The sequence below is a fragment of the Stegodyphus dumicola genome, chromosome 5 (assembly GCF_044657685.1).
Source record: "Stegodyphus dumicola isolate Sdum_Otavi_A_Nest chromosome 5, ASM4465768v1".
In the NCBI taxonomy this organism is placed as follows: domain Eukaryota; kingdom Metazoa; phylum Arthropoda; class Arachnida; order Araneae; family Eresidae; genus Stegodyphus; species Stegodyphus dumicola.
In genome coordinates, this window is record NC_140772.1 from 103,376,806 (window position 1) to 103,402,846 (window position 26,041).

The 26,041-nt window shown below is 32.2% G+C and overlaps 1 protein-coding gene across 4 annotated transcripts in view; it reads left to right on the forward strand.

Annotated features, from left to right (window-relative positions):
- Positions 1-24,696, forward strand: part of LOC118197829 (cyclin-dependent kinase 20-like) — an 82,089-nt gene extending 57,393 nt beyond the window's left edge. For 2 of the 4 annotated variants that reach the window (XM_085816927.1, XM_085816926.1), the window contains exons 8-10: positions 779-850; positions 12,329-12,484; positions 24,122-24,696. In XM_085816927.1, the coding sequence (XP_085673053.1) occupies positions 779-850; positions 12,329-12,484; positions 24,122-24,307 (414 nt within the window). In that variant the 3' untranslated portion in view covers positions 24,308-24,696. Of the gene's footprint in view, positions 1-778; positions 851-2,162; positions 2,341-12,328; positions 12,485-24,121 lie in introns of those variants that run through there. The other 2 variants (XM_085816928.1, XM_085816929.1) reach the window with 2 other exon arrangements.
- Positions 24,697-26,041: the final 1,345 nt, after the last annotated feature.

The window sequence follows — 26,041 nt, forward strand, 5'->3', positions numbered from 1 at the left end:
TTGATAATATTGTTAGCAGCAAAATATAAAACACAAACTTAATACAATTTTTAGATTTTAAAACTTAAAAGGCAGAATATAACAACCCATCTCCATCTGCTCTGAATCAGGTGATACTTAACAAATAAAAATGTTTCATCTAGGGAACTTTCCATCCAAAAATAAATATTTGTCTTTTATTCTGGTTGGATTTCCTTGTAATTTAAATTGTGATCCCCAAGATGTTATGTATTTTGCTTCTAATCTTCTGTAAGAGTATGCATGATGTAATGTTATAAGAACCAATAAAGTTTGTCAGTAAGCAAAAACTTAAACAGCTGCTTTTGTCTGTAATATCCAGATTAGTAAGTAGAAGCGAGGTTTAGTTCTTATTATTTTTTTTTAATTTCATAGAAATGTAAATTTTTATTGCTTTTTTTAATTACTTTCTTGAATGTTATGAAACAAAGTACGTACGTTTTGTGGAACACTAAAGTGACATCCTCCAAACTCCAGGATTCCATGGAACCCAGTTTAAGAAATGCTGCTGTAGAGTGTAAGAAAATCCATGCAAACAGGAAGAAGAGATTCCTACATGCTGTTGTACCGCAGCCATTGTGGGATTCTGTTAACAAGGCTGTTTACAGCTGTTACGGCACTGAAATATTGTGGATTGATTAAACTGACTAAAATACTTTGTTCTTAATTGTTGCATGACATTTAATTATGTAATGCAAACTTTATTAAAATACGCTATAAATTTGTACTATGTTTAATTTCATATAATTATAATTTTTAGGGTGAAAATGATATAGAACAGTTATGTTTAGTTCTTCAGACGTTAGGGACACCAACAGAAGAAATTTGGCCGGTTAGTATTTAATTTTTTTATATATATATTTATTCATTTGCTAGTATCAATTATGAAAGAATATAAAGTATTAAATACAGTAATTATATTCTTTATAATTAAATATTTTACATGTATATTCCTGTTCATTATAATTGCAACACCATGAAGGAAGCCTGAAATTTGAATATGATAGACCTGAAATTTGCATATTTGGTATAATATGGTAGAACGTGTAAATAATTAACAATGCAATGCATTTGAACTTTATTACAGGGTTCGTACGATCTTTAAGAGTCCTTAAAAGTTTTTAGGTTTTTTGGAATCGATTTTTGGTCCTTAAAAGTCTTTAATTTTGGCCAAAATCAGCAGATGGTCCTTAATTTTAATCATCTGAAATTTTTGTCTGTTTTTACGACTGCCATTTTAAGTGTGAATTGGTATTTTGGAGGAATAATTTTGGCGATTCACTGCTAAATATGGTTATCTTTTGAATGGGTTCATGGGTTATAATTTGTCCCTACTTCTAATATAAATGGTAGGATACTTGAGTTTCTGAGCAAGAAGTGAAACATAAGCATTTCAAAAATATGTAAATGTTTCTAATGAAGAGCTCTTAAACAACTTTTCGCTTTTAAGGATGTGAATTCTTTTATTTATAAGGTATTTCTCCCGCCTTCCTAGCGTGCCTTCGTGGTGTAGTGGTCAGCACACTGAGCCGGTATTTCAGAGGTCCATGGTTCAATTCCCGGCAAAGGTGCTGCATATTTTTCATCTTGCCTGCTTCCAAAAATACCTAATGTCTCTACATATTAAACGGTTCAAAATTTAGTGAATTTTGGCGATTTTAAGATCAGTTTCTATAGAAAATTTTTAATTCCGAGATCTGGAAATTTTTTGACCATTTGTTTTTTTAAACATTGTAGCATTGATAAATTTCATTGAAATAATGGTAATACATTGAAATTATATTTAAAAAATAACATTAAAATAATACTTTTTTATGTTTCAATGTCATATTATGAAGTTCTACTTGGGCCACTTATTATATAATATTTTGAATCTGAAAAATAAGCAAGGTATAATGCTATAAAGCAAAACTAACGAAACAGTTCATAGCAAAAGCAAAATAGCTATGTAATTAATTAAAAATGTCTTCTTTTTTAATTTTTTTTTCTGTTAAGAGGTTCTTTCATGTCTCAACATATTTAAAATTCTCAGAATATGTAGTAGTTTTCTGTACAAGATTAATTTTACACATTTCCCCTCTGATTTTTTCCCCCAAAATATTTTTTCACTTGTTACAGAATTGGTAAGGATAATTTTTCTTTAGGATTTTAGACATTGCAGCTTGGAAAGTTTAGAAGGATTTGAAGGCAAGATATATAGACTCACGATTCTAGATGAATTTATACAAATGTGACAAAATGAAAAACGTCTCCATGATATTAACATGTAATGGATGTATTTTACAGAAAGTTTCTGATTAATTTGTTACTTTTTGGAGAACATCTGGAAGAACAATAAAAACATAATATTTGAATGTTTACTTTTAATGCTATAATATTTTTCTTAACGTGTTTATCTTCTCTTTATTTTCTCTACTTTTCATTAAGTACAAGCATGGAAAATATTGAAAATGCTTCTAAACTTATCACATGGACAGGCATTATAGAAAGGAATTTTTTTATTAATAAAGAAATTGAAAACTGACAAGTTAAAAAGTCTTAATGCATCATACACAGGGCTAGCACTAGGCATTTTCGCACTTGATGCAATATCTGTGGATCATAAATTCTGCTGCCTAATGCCTTTCTAAATTCTCCTTCCAGTGCATAGTCTAAATTCTAAAAGTATTGCCATTTCTAGATTTTGTTGCTCAGTGTGTCACTAAATTCTAAAATTTTTGCCACACCAGCTCTGTAACCGGCCCTTATTCTGAATGTTCAATATCACTAAAGAAATAAAATTAGAAGCTTTTTCTGTACATAATAAATGCATTTAGGTTTTTTAGAATAATAGAAATCCTTAATTAAATCCAAAAATTCTAAAATGAAAAGGAAACTTGTTGAAAAAAGAAATACCTAAAGAAAATTATTCTCCAAATATATGTGCAGTTATTATTATTTAAATTACCCAAGTGTTTATGAGTTCAGCCTTTACTATAATTTCCCATTTCTATTTCCTCATATGATAGAGTTACTGAGCCAGATATAATTAAAATTAAATTGTATAATCTTTGGCCACTACTCCACATTATTAGTATGAATTTGACTGTTCTTGTTTAATTACGTCACCGTAAGCTGTAATTGATTTTGTTAGCATCAACATGCCTTTATGTTCTAAGTTCTTTTTAAATAAGAGGCTTATTTAAACCTTTGTCTGGTATTGTAGTTACTTTCAGACATAGTGGTACAGTCAAAAGTCGTTAATTCGGACACCCATAATTCGGAATGATCTATAATCCGGACCTCAAAGCTAAAAACGTTCTGCGCATGCGCCGCGTTGACACATGCGCATAGGCGTTTACGCGTGCGCGTAAGACTTCTCACGACTGCGCATTTGCGTGTGCGCAAGCGGAGAATACGTTTTCGCGTGCGCGTTTTATGTATAACGGACGGTGTAAGCTAAAATTATCTAATTATCTATTTCAGTTAATGTTGATGATTGCGTTGTTCCTTAATTTTCGAATTGTATCCGGCTTATTATTTTTTGCAGCCTGTAAGAGCAATACTATAAAAGTAAACTTGAACTTTCAATTATGTCAAATAGAATTTTTGATTCTGGAGCTCCCAAAGGATCGTACAAAACGAAAGTATGTTTCGATGTCCATCAAACAAAAATTGGAATTGCTGCAAAAAATGGATAAAGACATGAAGAATGTGACAGAGAGGTTAGTGAAAACGAAAAAATTTCGATTGACAAGTTAGTCGGTATTCTTGGCACAGCAATTAACGGGACTTGAACAGCGGAACTTTGTAAGTGAACAAAAAATTATGTCTGTTTATAGAATTAAAGAGAATTTATTATCACATAAAACGAAGCAACTTAAACAACTTACATTGAAAGAAATGTTTAATAAAGTAAACAAATAAATATTAAGCTTTTTTTTTGTAAATTTTGATAACCTTTAGATCATAATTGTTCTTTATTTCATAAATTACGGTTTCATATTTTTAATTTTAGAATTTCTGCATGCCATCTTACGAGATTTAAACTGATGATCTATAATCCGGAAAAATCGATAATTCGGAATCGCCGAAGTCCCGACGAGTCCGGATTAACGACTTTTGACTGTAATATGCTATATGTCTGTCACGGGATTTTAGACTATTTAACTTTTACCAGATCAACTAAATCCTCATAGCTACATTGTGGAGAGGTTGACAAGTTAGGAGATAAAGCATGCAAAGACTAGCAAGAGCATTAATATGCATATTGAGACAAATCTTTAATTGTTAGAAAAAGATGCTTAAAGAGAAGGAAATTGATATAAACTAGCCAAAATGTCTGGGAAGGCTTCAAATTAAAATAACAGATAAATATTTTGTTGTGTTTTTACAAAACATTTATGTTTTGTAGCTTTTAATGTGTAATTATCCTAATATTGTTTAAAAATCAATTAGATTAATTTATTAGTTTTTGATTTTAAGAACTAAGTTTCTTTTTAATTTTAGATGCTCATTTAAAACGTCAAAAAAATTAAACAAAAATTTTTAGCTGTGCAAAAAGTATTATCTATGTTGAGTGGTAGGTTAACAAACTATCTGTAATGAAAAATTTCTTATTTAAGCGAATAGAGTAATGGAAATTCAACTTTGGATAACTTATTTTATGTAATGAATATTCAATTGAAATAAGAAAGGAAAATATATACATTCTTCATTATAACAACAGCAGTATGATTATATTTAAGCACTGCTTGCACCATTTGTCAAAAAGATTATTTCTACTATAAAATTAATTAAAAAATTGTCTGGAATGATCATTAAACAAAATAAGTTAAATAATTTATGCATTTTATTAGTGTACGTCACATTAGAAAGGGTAGATCATAGAAAATGCATATCTAGATTTGCAGAAAAATTAATGGGGGGGGAATTAAAATTGAGAACTACCTTTATACACTGAGGACTGTTCAACGAATTAAAAATGTGTAATGTTTATGTATTTCAAAACAGATTTATTTTGCAATAAAAGTTAATTTATTATATGTATTATTTCATTATTCCTCAATCAAATGTGATTAAGGCACCAAATTATTTTGGCCAGGGTACTCAAACTTGTTACGATAGCTCTATTTAGTCCTATATCTTTCGGACATCCATGGAGTAGAAGCCACTTGTCAAAAAAACAGTACATAACCACATGTTGCATGAAATTTCTGATACTTCCTGAACAAACAGCATATTCTACTTGTGCTGTGCTGCTGCTACATATACCAAATTTTTTAGATTGAACTAATCAAACCCATGGTTGCATGATATTATCAGTAGCTTTAAGAGGTGAATCTGGCAAAGAATGGAAACTACAAAGACTGCAGTTATCCTAGCTACCATTTGGACTGTATGTTATATTTACTTAAGTTCACGCCGGGAAATAATGTTATGAATCTTACTTCACGGCACCAATGTTATATAGAAAAAAGTTTCGACCATAGGTTAAATAGTTTTTACTTCTAGGTACCATGTTATATCTGAAATTCCTATATTGTTAAATGTTAAATATGAAACTACTTGCCGTTAAAGGGAGTGATCGTATAGTGAAACGTGTACAGCATTTTTGCGTTGTGAAAAAAATGCATTCCAGGACCACGCCGTGAGAGGATCGAAAACATAAAACATATACAAGATATAAAGGAAAAGTTCATATTAAATATATAAAAAAAACATACTGTAAGAGGTTCCAGATTAAATATCAGTTTATTCAATTACAACACAATAAGAAAAATCTTAACCTCATCTGAGAGTCTGTTCATTTAAATTCATAAAAAAAACTTAAGGTTTGTCTGGTGATTTAAAAGAACGGAAAGGGAAACAATTTAAGGCCTGAGAGTTAAATTTTAGATTCGACGTTGTTTTTTTTTCTGCTAAGGACGTTTTTGAAAAAACTTGCCTAAAGTTCCAACACACCAAAAAAAATAATACTTATCTTGAGTGGACATCTTGAAGTGGAGGAGAGCTCATATCTTAGCTCTATCCTTACGTCACTTGGCAAATCCGCAAGACAGAGACTCGAACGGCACGACAATAAATTACATCAGCTATACCGTCAAATCTTACGCCTGCTACTGGTTTTCATAGAAGAAAATTATTCCCACTGGAAGCAAGAGAACAGCTTACACCGCACGGCTGTCTGCCTAGACTCTCAGCTCCACCAAGGAAAACGTAGACAATTAAGCTAGGCATTTTAGAGAACGGCTAACGCAGGCTTCCAGTTGACTAAGGTGACATAATTCCTTCTGTTTTCAAGTCGGAGTTCAGAGGACATCGTCCTGACTTTTGCTGATACAGATAGAGACCCAAGTCTCTGTTAATTTTTTTGTTATTCGCTCAACAGTTTTTTTTCTTCGCATTTTTGAGAAAACCCGCGGCCGGGGTGCATAATTGCCGCTCCCCACCGGAAGCACCGCTCGATGCCGACTAAATCCTTTCCTTTCTCCTTCGCAACACACACAAGTTTTTTTCTCAGTCTCCGTCAACAAGTCCGTCAAGCCCGAAAGTCAGCGAATCCAAGCAGTGAGTGCCTAAGCGAGTCAAGAGTAAGAGTCTAAGCGAGTCAAGAGTAAGTGTGTCTCGCCTCTTAACCAAACGCGGCCGGGGAGCATATTTGCCGCTCCCCGCCGGAAAACATCCCGCTTCGTAATTACATTTTGTCCAGCAAGCCCGAAAATCAGCGAGTCAGTCCGAGAGTCAGCCAAAAAAGTAAGTGTGTCAGTGTGTATCCAACTCGAATTTCCTTCGTCTCCTTCCCAAAACGGGCTCCCACTATGGCTTCACTTATCGCCCCCTTAATTATGGCAAAATCTTCGTTTTCAACTCCAGAATGCGGAAATAAGGGTGATCGCGCATGCACGCCCTTCTTCACTTAGCCAACAACCGGACCCTCAATCGCCAAAAACCTGCATGATTTACATTGAAAGACAAGTAGCAACCTTTGACCTTTCCGTCACGTACTTTCCTCTCTTAAGGTCAACTAACAATGAAAATTCTTTCTCGAACATTCTAAAGCGCGCGAAATCATGACTTGGCGAAAATTGCCTCCCTTTCCCTGCTTCTTTCACAATGAATAAAAGTTTGTACAAGATTTACAAATAGAGGAAAATAAATAATACTCTTTTAAACTAAATAATATTCCCAGAAGCATCTGTCTTTCCCCAAAAATTAAAGCCTTAAATTAAATAATTCAGAATCAAAATAAAATTTAAATTTCCATAAATCATAAAATCATTCACCTAATTTTTTTTATAACGCTATCAGATAATTTCTCTACATAACATTCCTTTCCCCTAAGGAATTAAATTTTGGTTTACCAAAATTTAGCAGACAGACACTTCTTGAAATACCATGACTCATACTGTGCAATAAGGCTAAAGGATAACATAATGTAACAATATTTCACACGACTCCTTGGTAACAGTGACGTTACTGACACATTAAATTTCAAGTCCAAAATGTGCAAGTAAAACAACAAGATTAATCAAAGCAATTACTAATTAAAATACTCAAGGAAGATCATCAAAAATAATTAATCAAAACATCAATTAAATCACTTAATTAAACCTAGAAATACTCAGAACACATACAAAAATAAAAATAAAGATAAGGCGCTAATCACAAACAAAATATGTCTAAGATCAATCAATAAGATAATTAACGCGCCGCAGGTACATAAAATACATTCCTGAGAAAATAAACACACTAATAATTCAAACAATTCCAAATAAAATATGTCACATGAACGTATTCAAATAAGGAGTAAAGACCCCCTTAAGTACTACGAAATTGAATAACTTCCAGGAATGAATCCCAAACAATCACGTCTAAGAACAGAAGCGGCCTGATCAGGGCCAAGCATTAGAAAAGAAAAGAACGTTACAACACAAGGAACCTCGGAACCAGCCGAAAATACCCCACACAAAGATCAGAAAGAAGGAAAACGTGATTGTCCAAAAATTCAATCCAACCAAAATCAATTCCGAGAATGAACATAACGAATACGCTGTGCAAATACCAATTAGAATTTTATCCAAAACACACAAAAATAATAGTAATAATACAACCTAATGTATATACAAAATGATGTTTGGCCAATAATTACAAACAGATACTACCAAGATACACATATAGACATAAAATGAAAATACAATTAAACTGTAAAAATTTCGTACATAATTCAAATGAGCAATGAGATCAGCGATACTTAAAAAAAAAATTTAAACTGCAATACCTAAACAAATACACAAATAGTCATTATGTTAAACCATATCAAGTCAAAAAATATTTCACTGTAATTCAAATCAAGCCAAAAAAAAAAATCAACCAGCAAGAGTGAAGTGCCGCTAAAAATTTCAAACCTCACGGTAAACACTAGTGAGTAACAACACCAAACTTAAGTCCCCTTAGTAAGACAACACCAAAAAAAAAAATCCAGTAATTCTAAAAATCCCTTAAGTCCACGAGAAAAAAAATTCAACCTAGTCAAAGAAATCAATCAAAGCTGGACTGAAGCACGTTACTAGAACACTAAATAAAATATCACAAATCAAAAAGGTGTTCAAAACAAACCCCCCAATTTAGGCGAAAACTGAGATCTATTCTGCATCAGACTCTTCCAAAATGTTGTATAGTAACCTAAGTAGCAGCCTTCAGCAACACCTCCACCCAAACAAAAGAAACAAAGTAACTCTTTACCGCGTCCATGTAAGCTGAGAAAAGCGCTGTATTATAAATGACAGACTCAAACTTTACGTATCAAGCAAACCTCCAGACACGTTGAAAGAGAACATAAGATCTCTTATCTCGGAAAGAAAAGTGCGCTGACCGAAACGTTACAATCCTGAACCAACACAATGAAAGACATACAACAATAGATTTCTCAGATAACAAGTTCCTGTTTGCCCCCCGGTGTAAGAGGTCAAGTGCCACCATGAAGTGCAAGTATTTACAAGAAAACGAGCTTTCAGGACATTACAACTTCACGCAAGACCTAACTGCAAGCAACAAATGCAAAGTTCTCAAAAGTGCTAAACTAAAAAAAATACTCATAATTCAAAAAATCCCTAAAAATCACACAAATGAAATCCATAACTCAAATTCTTCTATTTTCCTAAGACCACAGAAATCTCAATTCTTCCACAGAAACTAAACATCAGAGAACTTACATTTTACGGACCTTGGCAGAAACCACCAGAAAACAACACACAAACTTGATACAACTATCTTGATACTAATAAGTCAAACCAAAACAAGAATTGACCCCAAATTCCACAACAAGTCCAACCAAGAAAGAAAATTCAGTACCTCAAATCACATCTATTACGATTAACTAGCAAATTCAAGACAAACTACTTGTAATCAACAGAAAATTCCCGCTCATGAGTACAGAGCAAAAGTAACTAATCTTCTCAAACTTATCTAAAAATTTCCACAAACCAAATTCCCGTTGTCACCAAAATTCTCATTAAAATTCACTTTCTACAATTCACAAGACTAAATTTCTACTGTTTAAACAATTCTCACCTGACAACTTTTCACAAACTTAAAACTCAGAAGATAACTAATCTCAATTACTCTGACTCATTAACTAATTAGAACTTCACTCAAGCTGAAGAATTCAATCCAAAAAAAAAATTAAATATGCAAACATCACTATTGCTGATCTCAGGCAAAAATTCAAATCTAACCCATGTTAACCTTAAAACAGAATTTGGCAATTGAAAAACAATCTACAATTTTTACTCATTCATTTGTATCATTATGCCTTCAGAACTTATAAAATTCATTGCTCAATACTAAATTAAATTACTAACACATTACACAATATACTGGAATCATATCAAAACAATGTAAATCAAAAAGCAATAATATACTACGCTAGAGAATCATGAAAACATTACATACATTTCACAAAATATTATTCAATTAAGTCAAAAAAATCAAAATTTCTCTAACGTTACCCCTCACGATTACACATTTCACAAGATTCTAGGTTCAATAAGTAGCAAAAACACAAAAAAAATTTCTAGCTACGCATAGCTATGGCTTGTCTCATTCAGTAAAATAATTAGAGTCTTTAATCTCTTTCTCTTAGAAGTGCTCAAAAAATGAGTCCAGTTTTTCAAGACAAGCACTCGAAACTTGTTACAAGGATACACAAATAGCATAGGATTATCGTGAAATAATTCATTTTCCATCTTGTATCATAAATCAGTACGTCGAAAATCAAAAATACACATCTAGAAAACACTCAAGGATTTTCAACAGTAAGAATGTACAGTACCTATTCTGCTACATTAAAATATATATTTTTCCTAATTTTAAAGTTCAATTCTGTTTGCCTAACGTTAAAGTCCAAAATTTTTGAAATTCACACACATTTTCAAACTTTATCACTCTCGTATTAACAAATAAGCAAACACAAATCAAAAACTCTAATTAATCCTAGCACATAAAATTTAACTCCTTCCTTAAAAAGTAAATTACACAAAATAGGTAAATTCAAAATCAATTACTGATTCGATCCTTCACTAAGCAGAGGTCACGGCACCAATGTTATGAAGAAAGTTTCGTGAGAGGACCGAATAAACACAAAAAAAAAAATATATACAACTTATCTGTTAAGACATCTGGCACCAATGTTAAATTTTGCCGTGAGAGGATTTAAAGTTCAAACAAAAAAAAAATAACTTATCTTGAGTGGACATCTTGAAGTGGAGGAGAGCTCATATCTTAGCTCTATCCTTACGTCACTTGGCAAATCCGCAAGACAGAGACTCGAACGGCACGACAATAAATTACATCAGCTATACCGTCAAATCTTACGCCTGCTACTGGTTTTCATAGAAGAAAATTATTCCCACTGGAAGCAAGAGAACAGCTTACACCGCACGGCTGTCTGCCTAGACTCTCAGCTCCACCAAGGAAAACGTAGACAATTAAGCTAGGCATTTTAGAGAACGGCTAACGCAGGCTTCCAGTTGACTAAGGTGACATAATTCCTTCTGTTTTCAAGTCGGAGTTCAGAGGACATCGTCCTGACTTTTGCCGATACAGATAGAGACCCAAGTCTCTGTTAATTTTTTTGTTATTCGCTCAACAGTTTTTTTTCTTCGCATTTTTGAGAAAACCCGCGGCCGGGGTGCATAATTGCCGCTCCCCACCGGAAGCACCGCTCGATGCCGACTAAATCCTTTCCTTCCTCCTTCGCAACACACACAAGTTTTTTTCTCAGTCTCCGTCAACAAGTCCGTCAAGCCCGAAAGTCAGCGAATCCAAGCAGTGAGTGCCTAAGCGAGTCAAGAGTAAGTGTGTCTCGCCTCTTAACCAAACGCGGCCGGGGAGCATATTTGCCGCTCCCCGCCGGAAAACATCCCACTTCGTAATTACATTTTGTCCAGCAAGCCCGAAAATCAGCGAGTCAGTCCGAGAGTCAGCCAGAAAAGTAAGTGTGTCAGTGTGTATCCAACTCGAATTTCCTTCGTCTCCTTCCCAAAACGGGCTCCCACTATAGCTTCACTTATCGCCCCCTTAATTATGGCAAAATCTTCGTTTTCAACTCCAGAATGCGGAAATAAGGGTGATCGCGCATGCGCGCCCTTCTTCACTTAGCCAACAACCGGACCCTCAATCGCCAAAAACCTGCATGATTTACATTGAAAGACAAGTAGCAACCTTTGACCTTTCCGTCACGTACTTTCCTCTCTTAAGGTCAACTAACAATGAAAATTCTTTCTCGAACATTCTAAAGCGCGCGAAATCATGACTTGGCGAAAATTGCCTCCCTTTCCCTGCTTCTTTCACAATGAATAAAAGTTTGTACAAGATTTACAAATAGAGGAAAATAAATAATACTCTTTTAAACTAAATAATATTCCCAGAAGCATCTGTCTTTCCCCAAAAATTAAAGCCTTAAATTAAATAATTCAGAATCAAAATAAAATTTAAATTTCCATAAATCATAAAATCATTCACCTAATTTTTTTTATAACGCTATCAGATAATTTCTCTATGCCTGTCTATGGAGCTACATTTACTGCTACATTATCCATGATGGCTACATATAATACTGAACTGTGTATGTTTGTGCATCCAAACTTCCTGAGATTATCACTTCACCTTTGTAAGCATATTTGTAAAATAAATGTTTTTTTTTTTTAAGGGGTAAATATTTTGTCCTGTATAGTGTTGCAGTTTTAATCTCTAGCAGTTTATTTAAAAACTTGAAGAGCTAAAAATTTTTCAAGTACCTTGAAATTAAAAACAGGAATTAACATTTTAGGAAATGACAGAATTACCAGATTACAATAAAATATCATTCCCTGAGTATGAGCCAGTTCCCTGGGAAAAGTTATTTCCAGATAGTTCTCCACTTGCTAGAAAGCTTTTAAGTGAGTGTTTGATTTATTCATCAGAGAAAAGAATAAAAGCTGAAAAGGTAACTTTATTGCAGTATCTAAATTTTTAAAATTTTAAATGCATACATGTAACTTGTGATGTTAATTTAAAAAAATTTGTAATATGGGTAAAAAGAGCATATATTTGAATGCCCTTTAGTAATTACAATTTTGAAAGTGTCATTTTGTACATGAACAAATGTAATCTAAGTCAACAAATATAAAACTCTAGCAATGATGTAACATATTGTTACGAATTTTTTACTTGGGTAATTTTTGTAGAATTATAAGTAAAATTGTTGTACTTCTTTTGTAACGTGAAAAATGTAAAGAGAAGCTATGCTGGAAAAGTAAGCATACAGGGGTAAGTGCATTTAACATTGAGTAAATGTGTATCTCAATTATTTAGCGAGGTATTGCCAAGCTGATGACGGTTTTGGTAATTAATTTTATCGCCAAATATGGTGACGTTTTGGTTTATTCCCTATATTACTGTAATATTATTGAAATTGAATAAATGTAATTGACTGCTATATTAGCTGTAACCGTAATCCTACACACTTATTACTTTCCAGTAATTTCGAGAAGCAGGAAGTACTAAAAACATCTTGGCTGCCAACTGAAAACTGTAAAAGCCCAGAGAGAGAGCAGCTGAGTATAGCTGATTAGTTATTTTGTTGCGAGTTTTAGTTCCGTATGACCTGAGATAAATCCAGAAAGTACTAAAATTATCTCGGCAGCCAATTGAAAACTATAAAAGTCTTGAGAGAGCATTTGATTTCAGCTGCTTAGTTATTGTTGTTACAAGTGGTAATTCCACATGAAATGAGATAAATCCGAGTTAGCTTTCTCTTTAGATGTGCTTTGCATTGTTTTGTGTTCAGGGCTGTGGAGTCAGGCAGATTTTGGGGTAAAAGGAGTCGGAGCTGGAGTCGCTAAAAACAGGTCGACCCCCAACTCCAGTTTTTGTTGGACAGTTTGAATTTTAAAATGAATTGAAAAAAATTAATGACAAGCTGAGTATTATTTTTATATATGGACATTAATAAATAATTATTTTCTATTTTATTGACCTATTAATAAATAAATATAAGAGAGGAGGATGGATGTGATATTTGCCATTAGTGCTTAAACTGATTCATTTAGTTACAAATCTCACTGGTAAATTTAGGTAAGTGGCAATAGCAGCAAGAACTCCTAAAATTAATGCCATTCTTAGGAAGCGAGCAGGAAAAGGAGCAATTATTGATCAAGCAATGCAATGAGGAAGTACATATTTGATAATAAAGAAGTTTTTAGAATTAAGAAACTTTTTAAGAGATGTAGATAACCCTAATGTTTCACTAACAGAAAGGCTGTGGATTTTGCAGACTTGGAAACTCTTCTTTCCGTCCCATATATAGCCACAAAATAGCTACAATCTGAAGAATTGACAGGAGGTGAGAGTGGGATGTTTGTTCTTTTTAAAATGGAGGGTTTCTTGCAGAAAGAATCATTTCTTCAATGAAGAAAAGAGAAACTAGTTTGCTAGACAATGAGATCTTGCTGAGTTCAATATATGGAGATCCGAAACACAGAATTTTCTGGGATGCGAACAAATTAAAAAGGCAAAGTCATCTATGAACTTTCATTAAGAATGAAATTATTCTCAGAGCGACTGGAGAATTCGAATCAGGACAGTCAAACTGCAGATATTGCAGTTGAGTCCCTATCATCCTTTTCCATTGATGAATTAGATTTTGAGAAATATTTTTGGATAATATTGAAAAGGCTAAGGCAAAGCGAATGAAAATAAGTAACCAAGAGCCTTTAGATATAAAAATAAAAAAATACAAACAAGATTTCCATACGGCCTTTGAAGAAATAGAGAAATATGATTGCGCTTGCAAGACACCTCTTTTAGAACTTATAAAAATCTATCCTGAAAAGTTAAAAGAAGTAGCCCTAACAGTAAGAGCTCTTCCTCCTACTCAAGTTAGTGTGGAAATACTCTTCTCAACTCTGAAATTTATCAAATCGGATCTATGGCCCTCCAACAAAGAAAATCTTGCGTTAGCTATACTATTTCTTAGAAATAACTATTGCCAGTTTTTCCATTTCATAATAAATGCTAATTAATATAAATAATTTGCTATGCTATCAATTTTTTCCTTTAGCATCTATTACTTCTTTTATATTAAAAAATAAGCTGTATCCCATGTGTTTATGTTTACATATATATATTGTTTTGCATTTTGCAGTAATTGACAAACAAATCATCTTTTTAGCAGAACATAAATTTTATTTTTAGTTTACAGAGATAGATATTTGTATACAATTCTTAAATGGCAAAAATTTCATACATTTAGCTGGTCAAACTTCAGAATCCTAATCTTAAAACAATTTTTTACATTGCTGAGCAACGGTTACATCAAACAAACATGGCATTGCCACTTCAAAAATAAATATAGTTATTTGATAAATAACAAAATATTACAATATGTATGAAGGAGTCAGAGTCGGAGTCATTTAAATCCCAGTAGTCAGAGTCTGAGTCGGTCATTTTTCCTACCGACTCCTGGTTTTTCGTAATGACTCCTGATTCAGCCCTGTTTTACCTGTAGTTTATTATGCCTTTGATCTTTTGAAAAGAGCTCTTGCTAACCCACCACAATTGATGGACTCTGAAAGTAATGGAAGACGACTGGAAATCAACAGCCCTGAAATTTTATGAAAAGCCCTTCTACCATGGAAATCATGGCACAGACATATGATAACAGACATTCGATCATGATACATAACAGTTTGATATGTTTGTCCTGAAAAAGGGCAATCATCTCAAACTATTAAAAAAATTTTATTTACATTTTTTAAACGTTAATTAAACAGCCCTGAAATCATTCTAAAAATGTGTAAAGACCCTCTGAATTACATATGACGCTGTAATGTTGTAAGTTTATGTAAACAATGTCAAATGAAATGTAGTTCACTTGAAAAAAAGTGTTGCTGGGAAACTAGTAATCTGTTTGGAACTAAATTCAAGATGTCAAGTCAATGGGATAAATCTGCAGTCACATACGGATGATGAATTTAAGTTCATAACACTATATCAAGACCATTTAACAAAGTTTGCCCAATTAAGATCTTCAAAAACTAAGACAGCTAAAAATGTAGCATATCACCTTCTTCAAATATTTTTTTTTACATTTGTTGCCTTAGCTATATTGTATTCAGATAATAGTAGAGAATTCAGTAATTGAGTTATATCCAAGCTGTGTGCTATGTGGAAAGATATTAAGATAATTCATGGAAAGATTGGTCCATAGTCAAACACAAGACTCAGTTGAAAGGGACAATCAGGCTACCACAAGTTTATTTCTATAAAAAAATTTACCTTCTACTGCAAGCAACAAAAATGTTATGAACTTCAAAAAGAGTTTTCTCCTCAGATTTGTGATAACATACTAAAACAAGTCATTGATATCCACCGTAGTCATACAGGTACCCAAAATGTGTTGCTGATTGTTGTTGTGGAATGTGCTGGTGAAGATGCCAACTTTTATAAATTGGCAAATGAAAATGGTATGCTCAGCTTTATACCCATAGTCAGTTCATTTCTCAAGAAATGTCTCTGTGAAACATTGCTGAAGCTAATTTCACTCTTAATATTGTTGTACTAATTCTTTTAAGTTCATGGAGTTTTAAGTTATTCTTTTACTCATTGCTTCCTGCTTTACTTTAGTTATTAATGCTTTTCAGCTTTAATATTTCACTCTGTTTGTTGAACTTATTTCACTTCGTCAGATTCTGATTTCTGATAAATAGCTATCTACTTTCACTGTTAAATTTCTTTTTCTTGTTATTTACAATAAGATAGTTATTTCAATTTTGAACAGACATTCACATCTTAGCTTCTAAAAGATTAGTTTTGTTTAGACTATAATTATTCTAAAATTTTTCATTTTAAAATTATCAAGTAATGTTTGAAATAAACATAAACAACATATGTTAGGGAATAAACAACATATGCATGAAACAAACATATGTTAGGGAATAAACACACTTAAGACAACTATCTGTTTTTGAACATAAAATTTTGCATATCCTTTTAAAGTACTGTGCTTAGTTAAACATCAGTTTTATACACCCTCAGCTAACATTTATGTAACTTGCAATAAGGTTTTGCCTTATTTGTTTTCTTTTTTTCTATCCAATCCTCAAACACGGATATTTTAAGCCAAGCATTTTGAAAGGTGGTATGAAATTTTCTCATGTTAGTACATTCATACTTAGGCATTGGAATCCTACTTATGCATCACAAACAAAACATTAAACAAAACAGTCAGTGAAGTACACAAAAATATAGGTTAGTTGTGTTGAAAATTGAGTGTCCATGTGACTATGATTGGAAGTTTGCCAGTTATATATATATATATATAAAGCTGTAACCTATGTGTATATGTTTATATATATATATATATATATAGTCGGAGTTGGTCACTTTCTCCACCGACTTCAGAGCCCTGGCTGTGTTTTAACATTCTTAGTAGTTTAGTTTCTACTTAGTACATTCTTAATTTCTACTGATTATACTTTGTGATACTGTGAACACCTGTGCAAATATTTCTGAGGAAATTTCTAGAGTTCTGAACTAATTCCAGAGTTCTGAGCTATTTCTTTTGATAAAAATAAGTTTTTTTTAACCTATTATCAGACTTCTTCATTCAATCTGTTACGAACCTGTATGTACGCAAAAGTATGCTTACATGAATTATAACAAACTCTGACATTATGAATATTCATAATAGAAAAGAATTTATAATAAAAACAATAATGATTACTTGCAGTGGTAAATTAGTGATTTTTTATTTTTGATGAAATGACTGAACATAGATGACTACCATCTTTTTTGTTTCTTTTTATATGTAGATTTAGATTCTCTGTTTTGTTACTATTGTAGTAAATACTCAAATTTGGCAGAATTTTAACTAATATTAGTGTCCTTTATTAGTGTCAAAAAATTTAAGTAAGTAGTAAAACATTATGAAAATGTGAAAATTGTTAGTATAAATCTTTTTTTAATCCTGTGCTAGACCTAGGCATGACCACCATTAGTCTGTGATGGGCAGCCCAATACATTTCAAAAACATTTAAAAGTACAGTAATTTTTTACAGCATTAGCCGTTGCCTCGTCATTAAGTCCAGAATAAGTGTCCAAATGGTCACTGTACATATCGTCAGTATCACATAATGGGCAAGATGGAGAGTCTGCTAAACCAAATATGTGTAGGTGTTTCATAAGGTAGTTTGTCCAGTTTTTTTAATTTTTTATTTTATTATAAATCTAAATATAGCAAAACCGACAGGTCTAAGTATCGCAAGGAATAGTATTTTCTATTAGGGAAACCCAAATCTTTTCCTTCACAGCCCCCATTCTTCTTTCGTAGATGAGCTCCACATCTGGCTCCAATGATTCTCTTAGCACTGTGATAGCAAACAAGGAGGATTGTTTTGAGGAAGACAGATCCAGCCTTCGCCAGAGTGTCAGCAAACTCATTATCTGCGATTCCACAATGACTTGAGATGCACTGCAGAGTAACATTGCAACCATTATTTATTACAGAATTTATCACAAGCTAACAATTTAGAACAGACCCGTACTGAAATTACTTTAATAGTATCTTGTGAATTAATAAATATCACGGTGTTCTGATCATCTCTCTTATTGATTTCAATTAAGGCCAGTTGAACAGCAGCCACCTCAACATCATGTTTGGTACAGTTTGCATCAACAGCCATTCTAAAGTGCGGAGAGTAACCAGCATTACTATTAGCAGCTATAGCAGAATCACAGGTTTACACATGCAACCAGTGCATTGTTGGAAATGTTTCTCCAATAGTGGCCAAAGCAACCGTCCTTAATTCTGTCTCAGTATAGGATTTTTTACTGATTGGCGGAACCAAGTCTAAATTATAATTTGCCGAGTTCACATGTCTTAGAAACTCACCAGTCTCAAGTAGGGCCTGTCTGTTAAAGGAAGGGATATAGTAAAAATCAGCCAGTTCATTTGACACATGTAAAAAATAGGTTAGGATTTTACCCTGTGCTGTGCAGGACTGTGCATCTTCTAGAAATCACCACACCTCATCAATCTCTTGACCAATTTGAGAGCACGTATTTTTCTTTGATGAGTCAGAGGCTCAAAGGCTCAATATTTGTTTTTATGTGCATAGCCTGGATAAGAGGAGGAAATGCTCCACCATTCAGGGCATAATTTTGAGTATTTTCAACCTTGTTCTGTATTGACTCAGAAACAGTTGTGAGAAGTTTACCACCATATTCGACAGCAGGCCTAATATAAGATTCATAAGTGGTACAGAGTAAGTAGATCCTGGGTAGTATCCCACTTTACCCAGTAAGCCTTCTAAGCAATCTATTTCTCATGTTGCCTATACCCAGTATTCTGCTAGCCTGTTTATTCCAGCTTAGCTTGGAACCCAAAACAATTCACAGGTAAACAGCCTCTTGAGTCCTGTGGAGCTGTTGATCTTTATGAAACAGCTCTATCTCTTTAGTTTTGGTACTGAGGGTAAAAACCTGAAAAGTTGTCGTACTTGTATCTCCAATCATTTCATTGTCTTTTTACCAAATCAAAAGGCCATCAAGGGTAATGTTAAGTGAATCCTGAATAATGTAGATTCCCCAGTCAGCGGACCACAAAACAAGGTTGTTAGCAAAGATGTCTGCACCTCAGGATGTAAATTCATAAGATAATGAAAAATATCATTGATCATGATGTTGAAGAGAACATAACTCAGGACTGAACCCTGAGGAAGCCCTTGTCTAATCTGTTTATAGGCAGAGACAGCTGATCCAAATTTGGTTCTGATAAAATGCTGGTCCAGAAAAGATTTAATCGAGTGATACATATTTCCACAAATACTAATATCGATTAATTTCCTGAGCAGCTCTTTTCTCCATACTCTATCAAAGACCATCTGGAAGTCGACCGACACTGCTACAAATACTCTTTTTAAGATGGAAGCCATCTTTTTTCTCATGTGTGAGTCTTGCTATCTGTTCAGTAGTATTTCTATATTTCCTAAAACTGGCCTCTCTATCAGAAATGCAACAGAATTTTTCAAGATAATGATTGAATCTATTAACAGATATTATTTCTATTTTGTGCCACACACTGAGAATACCTGTAGTTTAAGTGAGGTTAATAAGTTTGAATAAGACTTTCGTAGATTTTTTACCAAGATTAATGAGAAACTATAGCAGGATTCCATTCAGTCCTGCACTCTTTCTCTGTGCAATTGCTTAATGCCACATTTGAGTTCCCATTCTAATAAAGTTGAATTAGAAATGTTGTCCATTTCTTGATTAATGCAAGTCTGTGGGCAATTAAGAAGATCTCATTGGATTTTATCAAAAGGACGATAATTACTTACTCTATCATAGTAAGCATTAAAAGCACCAGCTATTTCTTTGCCAGCAGTTAGAAACTTATCTGCAAGCCTAATGGGCTGATTTCGTTTCCCTTTTTGATTATTGAGCCTAGACAAGAAGTGATGTATCCTTGCGAATGTCCAGACCCTCTATAAAACCATAAAGGCATGATGTTTAGCCTATCTAATAGCTCCCCACAGGCAAGCTTATCGCCTACGGACGTTCTATGCAGTCCTACTTGAATAATTTCCTGTCCTTACCATTATCATTTTGATTTTCTAATTATATAGTTTGATCCAGCAGTAGAAATAACAGTTTTGATAACTTTTCTTACCTTCAGATGCACACTACGGGATTGAAAAAAAGGGGGGGCATTTTTATATCTCTCGTTCTACTGGGCCGATTGACGAAATTCAAATTCCTTTTTTCATGTCTCGAAAGCACGACTTAGGATATATATTAGATTTATATATAGCTCTATTCTAACATAGGTATTTTGATACAAAATCCTACTTTTTCTGAAATAACATAGTAATTTTTTTCCATATTTCGATTCTGCGACTCAAATTATGCCAAAATATGAAATTTTGTAAAATTTGGTACGAAATATACGGAGAAATTCACAAGTTTGTGTTGGCACCAAGAATAGTTTACTTAGCGAACTTCTTAATACATGGCAACCTATTTTCCTTTTCATTTTTACATCATACGTGAGCAGGAAAAAAGTCAATATTGTTCCTTTTTTCAAATAATATTCTTTATATTATATTTTTAATTATAATTATTTTAAGTATTTTTTTCTTTTTCGAATTTCATTTTAAATGTTTAAGTTGCATGCTTTCTTTCGAGTAACTGTTTTAAAAATTTCTTTATACCCATTTGAACTGCATAGTTTAAAAAAAAAAAAGGTACATTGTTTATTTTTTTCAAGTAATTTTCTTTATAATTTTTTGTCATAGTTATTATTTTAGGTAATTTTTCAATTTTTAGACTTTTATTATATTTTAGGTAATTGTTTTAAAATTTTCTATTTATTCATTCGAACTGAGCATTTTAAATATATTTATTAATATAAGGTTTCCAGAATTTGATTTTATTTATTTGAATTACGTTTGTTTTGGAAGAATACTTTGTGACCCAGACTACGATGCATTTGAAAACTGCATATATTAAAAGAGAAAGTACAGTAAAGCACAGTTAACACGCCTTTCAATGTTTTGTTCAGAAAAGATATATAAATAAGAGAGATGTATAACCGATATTTTAACCTTGTATGACTTGCATACATGGCTTTAAACCAGCTTTATCATTGTGCTCATTGCTTTACACAATTTTATCATCCTACATTTAGTTTCTTAAAATGTTATTCATATTTTAGTCAAATATTTTATTTTTGAAATCGCAAGAATCAAATATCATAAGAATAAAAAGTTTTAAATTAAAAAAAATACTAAATTTTATGCAAAAATTTATTTTTTATTCATAATGGCTTGCTTTTTTTCTTCAGGCATTCTGCAAGTATATTAAAAAGTATCCAACTTTTCGAAACATCTTGGTATTTCTGACATTCATTTTAAGTAACGTTATCGCCTTCCATTCCATTAAAGACCCAGCAACGGCTGAGTCGCTGAACACCAGTACTTCGCTCCGGGGTTCGAATCCTGGCGAACTGACTGGTTGCATGGGTGTTTTCGTGGTTTCTCTCATCGTAACCTGTATGTATGCCAGCTGGTTTCCCTTAGAAAGTTCTTCACGAAGGCATTCCTCCTTTTAAGCAGATAGCCCTGCTTTGTCATAGCTTAATAATCCAATTCAATCCATTTCATCAGTCGCCTTTATCAGTCTTTAGAGGCTAAGCATTTTGAAGGCATGAGATGAAAGGAAAGACTGGTTTCATTAAGAGGGAAAACGCCTTTAGGTGACATCCACATACATCACTCCTGATAAATTCCTGAATATTCAAATAATTCGACTAAGAAATCATGGGATTCTCCATTTATGATGTTCTATAGCGTAATTTAAATTTATACAAACATATAGTCGAAAACCAGTCGCTCTTGACTTTAATCTGTAATGATACAGTTTTTGTCTTTTCCATTAGCACAAGCTCAGTTGATGGTATTTGCTGGTGTGCACATTCAAGTGTTTTCTCCTTGAACACCCAAATTCCTTGAAGTATTCTGAAAGTATATTCAAAAGCATTCAACTTTTCGAAACACCTTGGTATTTCTGACAGCCAAATTACCATTCAAATGTTTGCTTACTTTCCTCCCTAATTTTCTTCTTTCCTTCTACATTTATTTTCAGTGCTCACCACAAGAAAATTAAGATTTTTCGATTGTTACACTTCCATAAATTTTGCATTCTTGCCAATTTTTTAAAAATATCAATTACATCAACAGCATTTCATTTGAAGATAGCTTTTCATTTTCTATGCATTTTAACTATAAATAAAATTTAAAGCAAAGTCCAAAGGATAAATATTTTAATTAAATGATTTTTTGCTAAATGATAAAGAAATAAAACAGTCCAGCAGTGTTTAATCTGTACCACTGAGTAACCCGATTATTATATCGGCTACAAACAATCTAAATCATACACATTCAAGTGTTTTTTATACAATCTATAACACGAGAGAAAATTAGCTACTTAAATCATTCTTTCGAAGAGGATTAATGTAAAAATTTATACATATATATATAATTTTTAAAGCTGGGATATGACCCCCCAAACTGTCAACGTCCTGTTTGCTTAAAAACATTGTGAAAATAAACATCAAACGAACTTTCTCAGTTTTTGACAATTTAGTTTAAATGCAGTCAAAGTAAAGTAGCAGACACAGCGAAGGTAAAAATTTACTCTCAAAAATATTTTTTTAAAAAAAAAAGGAAGAAAGAAAAAATTTTTTTAAAGTTAAAAATTTGAATAATATCATCTATAAATAAAAAAAAAAAAAACTTTTTGCAAAGTATTAATAAATATTAATTATGCATCATTGAGGGAAAAATTTCATATAATTAATTCTCTGTAAAAATTAATTTGAAATTTAAGGTTAAAAATAGCTGTGGAAATTCACTGTTACAAAAATCCATAAACCACATTTGGCGTTATTATCACTCAAAAAAAAAAAAGATGCCAGATTTCAAAATATGTAAATTCGTGTATATCTTAGAAAATTTTGAATAAAAAACTCTAATTTTTTGCAGGTGTGCTTAGAACTACACCTACTTTAAGACGATGGTAAAAATTTTATAGGTTATAATTCAAAAATTTTTTCGAAAAATTTATAAAAATTATTTAAAAATAGAAATTTTAAAAATAAAACACAAAAAATGGGCGAATTTTATTTGGAATGAACCTAAATTCCGAAATGTGAAAGGAAAAATAAAAAAAGTGTAATAAAAAAAGAGATATTAATAAATATATGCCGAAATTCGATTAACATTGAAGAGCTAAAATTTTGAGAGCTAATTTTTTAAAAATTACTCATACGATTTTTACAAAACTTGGCAGTCTGGCATAATTTAAGTCGTAGAATCAAAATATTTAAAAAAAAATTGTATGTTATCTCAGAAAAAGTCCGATTTTGTGTCAAAATACCTAAGTTAGAATAGTGCTATATATAAATGTAATATATATCCTATATCCTAAGTCGTGCTTTCGAGACATGAAAAACGCAATTTGAATTTTGTCAATCGGCCCAGTAGAAAGGGAGATATAGAACTGTCCCATCTTTTTTCGCAGTGTACATATGCATGTCAGGGTTTCAATTTCTGTGAAGTGGAAACTATTTTAAAATTGAATAAACTTTTTATTATAAATTCTTTACTTTTATCAAATAAATAAATGAAAGCTCTAGCTCGTGAATAAGGTTTGCAAAAGCATTCTGAGCAGTGAAATTAAAGAATGTGTACGAAAAATGTCTTTTATAATGCAAGAATGTTGTAACATGTTTATACAGCACAATCATTTCAAAGTAATAATGTTTCCCCCTCCCTATAAAATGGATTTTAAAAACTCAAAATAAAACTAAAAACACTACTTTAAAAAACTTTCATTCAAAAGAGCCTTCTTTAGCCAAAGTATTAATAAAATAAATAAATAAAAAGATAAGTTAAATAGCAAGTAAAAATGTTGTGCATTTTTTGCTGTAAATCACAAAAAATTAACGAAATTCACAATATATAATGCTGTTATATGAAAACCATTATAGTCATTGCAGTATATTTTGATTTTCTTTCTGTAGGCTTTAGTTCATGAATATGTATTTTCACCTCCTATGTCTTGCTGTGACTGTGATTTGCCAATACCAAGTACAAACAAGCATGGTTTTTCTCCAAATATCCCTTCTCCTGAACTAGAAGTATCTGAAAAAGTAGATGTCATTACAAATCACTTGAAATATGTGCATAGTGAAACGCATAATATGTAATATATATATTTTCATACAATTTGAAAGCTCTTTTGTGTTACAGGGCGGTACAATAGTGTGCTGGCTAAGATCTGCTCAAAAAAGGTTTTTTTTAAGAAAAAAAAAATCTGTCCTTTACATATGAATTCATTTAAATAAAAATTAAACTACGTTTTCTTGTAATAACATACATAATTTCTTGTAATAACATGTTGGCATATATATCTTTCTACAAAAAATGTTTGGCATATTCTTTAACAGAAAACCTTTCCGTACATTTTTTCTCCACCTGTAACCTTTTTATATTTATGTATGTATTATTTATAGTAAAATGCATTAGATTTGGAATTGATTATTTATAAATTTAGTGAAAATTTATCATATAAATAAATAAAATTTTTAATATCAGATGTGTTGAGTAATGCAACAGTAATCACTCTTCATTATATAATGAATCCAATATCAGGAATCCAAATAGGTAATATGATTCTTATCTTATTTTCGTTTACTACACACAATAGGTGGTGTCATGGAACACAATAATTGGGATTTTGAAAATAATTATTATGATTTTAAACATTATCTCAACAATTAATTTGAATTTAAAATAACTTTCTAAAGAATGTGTCTTTTACTAAATGTAACATGTGTGTTAGTTTGGTACATTTATCTTTATCTCTTTCTCTGTGTGCGAGCTATGGATGCCGATGTAATGTTGTGCACGTGTTCTTAAGTTTCAATTAAAAAATGTGAAAAGATACGTTTCTTATTTTTCGACTTGCTTCTTCATATGATATCGATTTATTCAACATGGTAGTAGTTCTCATGGTTTGTGAATATGAATGAAGAATTTAGTAGTTATAATTTGTTTTAAAAGTTACTGGTACTAGCGTAAAAATGGCATGTACAAGAAGCAGCAATATCAGCATATTGCTATTTGATGGTTCGGACTATTTTAATTGGAAAGTGTGTATGATGAAATTTCTTCAATTTAAAAAGTGTAAAGATGTGGTTCAGTGAAAACGATGACGTGGAAAAATGGGAAGAAAAGGATATCCAAGCTACGAATTACATTTATGGCGCCATAACAAACAAGCAATTGGAATACATTCACGAGTGTAAGACTGCATTTGATGTAATTACGAAATTTGATGCAATGTATTTAAAAACTTCAACATCTCTACAAATTGTTTCTAGAAATAACTTAGAATGTGTGAAACTGAAAAATTATCCTGATGTAAATATATTTTTTGATGATTTTGAGAAGTATGTGAACAAACTGAAACATGCTGGCGCCACCGTAACGGAACAAGAAAAATTGAACTATATGCTAAGAGCATTACCTTCAAATTACAGTCACATTGGTGACTTAATAGATGTATTACCAGTGAAGGACATAACAGTCGATTACCTAAAGAGCAAAATCAAATCAAAATTACTTGAAGAGAAAAATGATTATGAAGATTGTGCACCAGCAGAAAAATCAAATGTGTTCAAAATCGAAACAAGCAAATCGGGTCCAGAAGGGAATGTCTGTTATAATTGTGGAAAACCTGGTCACATTAAAAATAATTGTTGGCATGTCCATCAGAGGAACTATCGTGGTAATGGCTCCACTAATTATCGCGGTCGAAGTTCTTCAAACAATCGAGGACGTAGTCGTGCTTTAATGGACATCGTGAACATGGAGCATACTCTAACCACAGAATAAACACTCGTCAAGGCAATAGTTTTCACACCACTGTTATTGAAAGT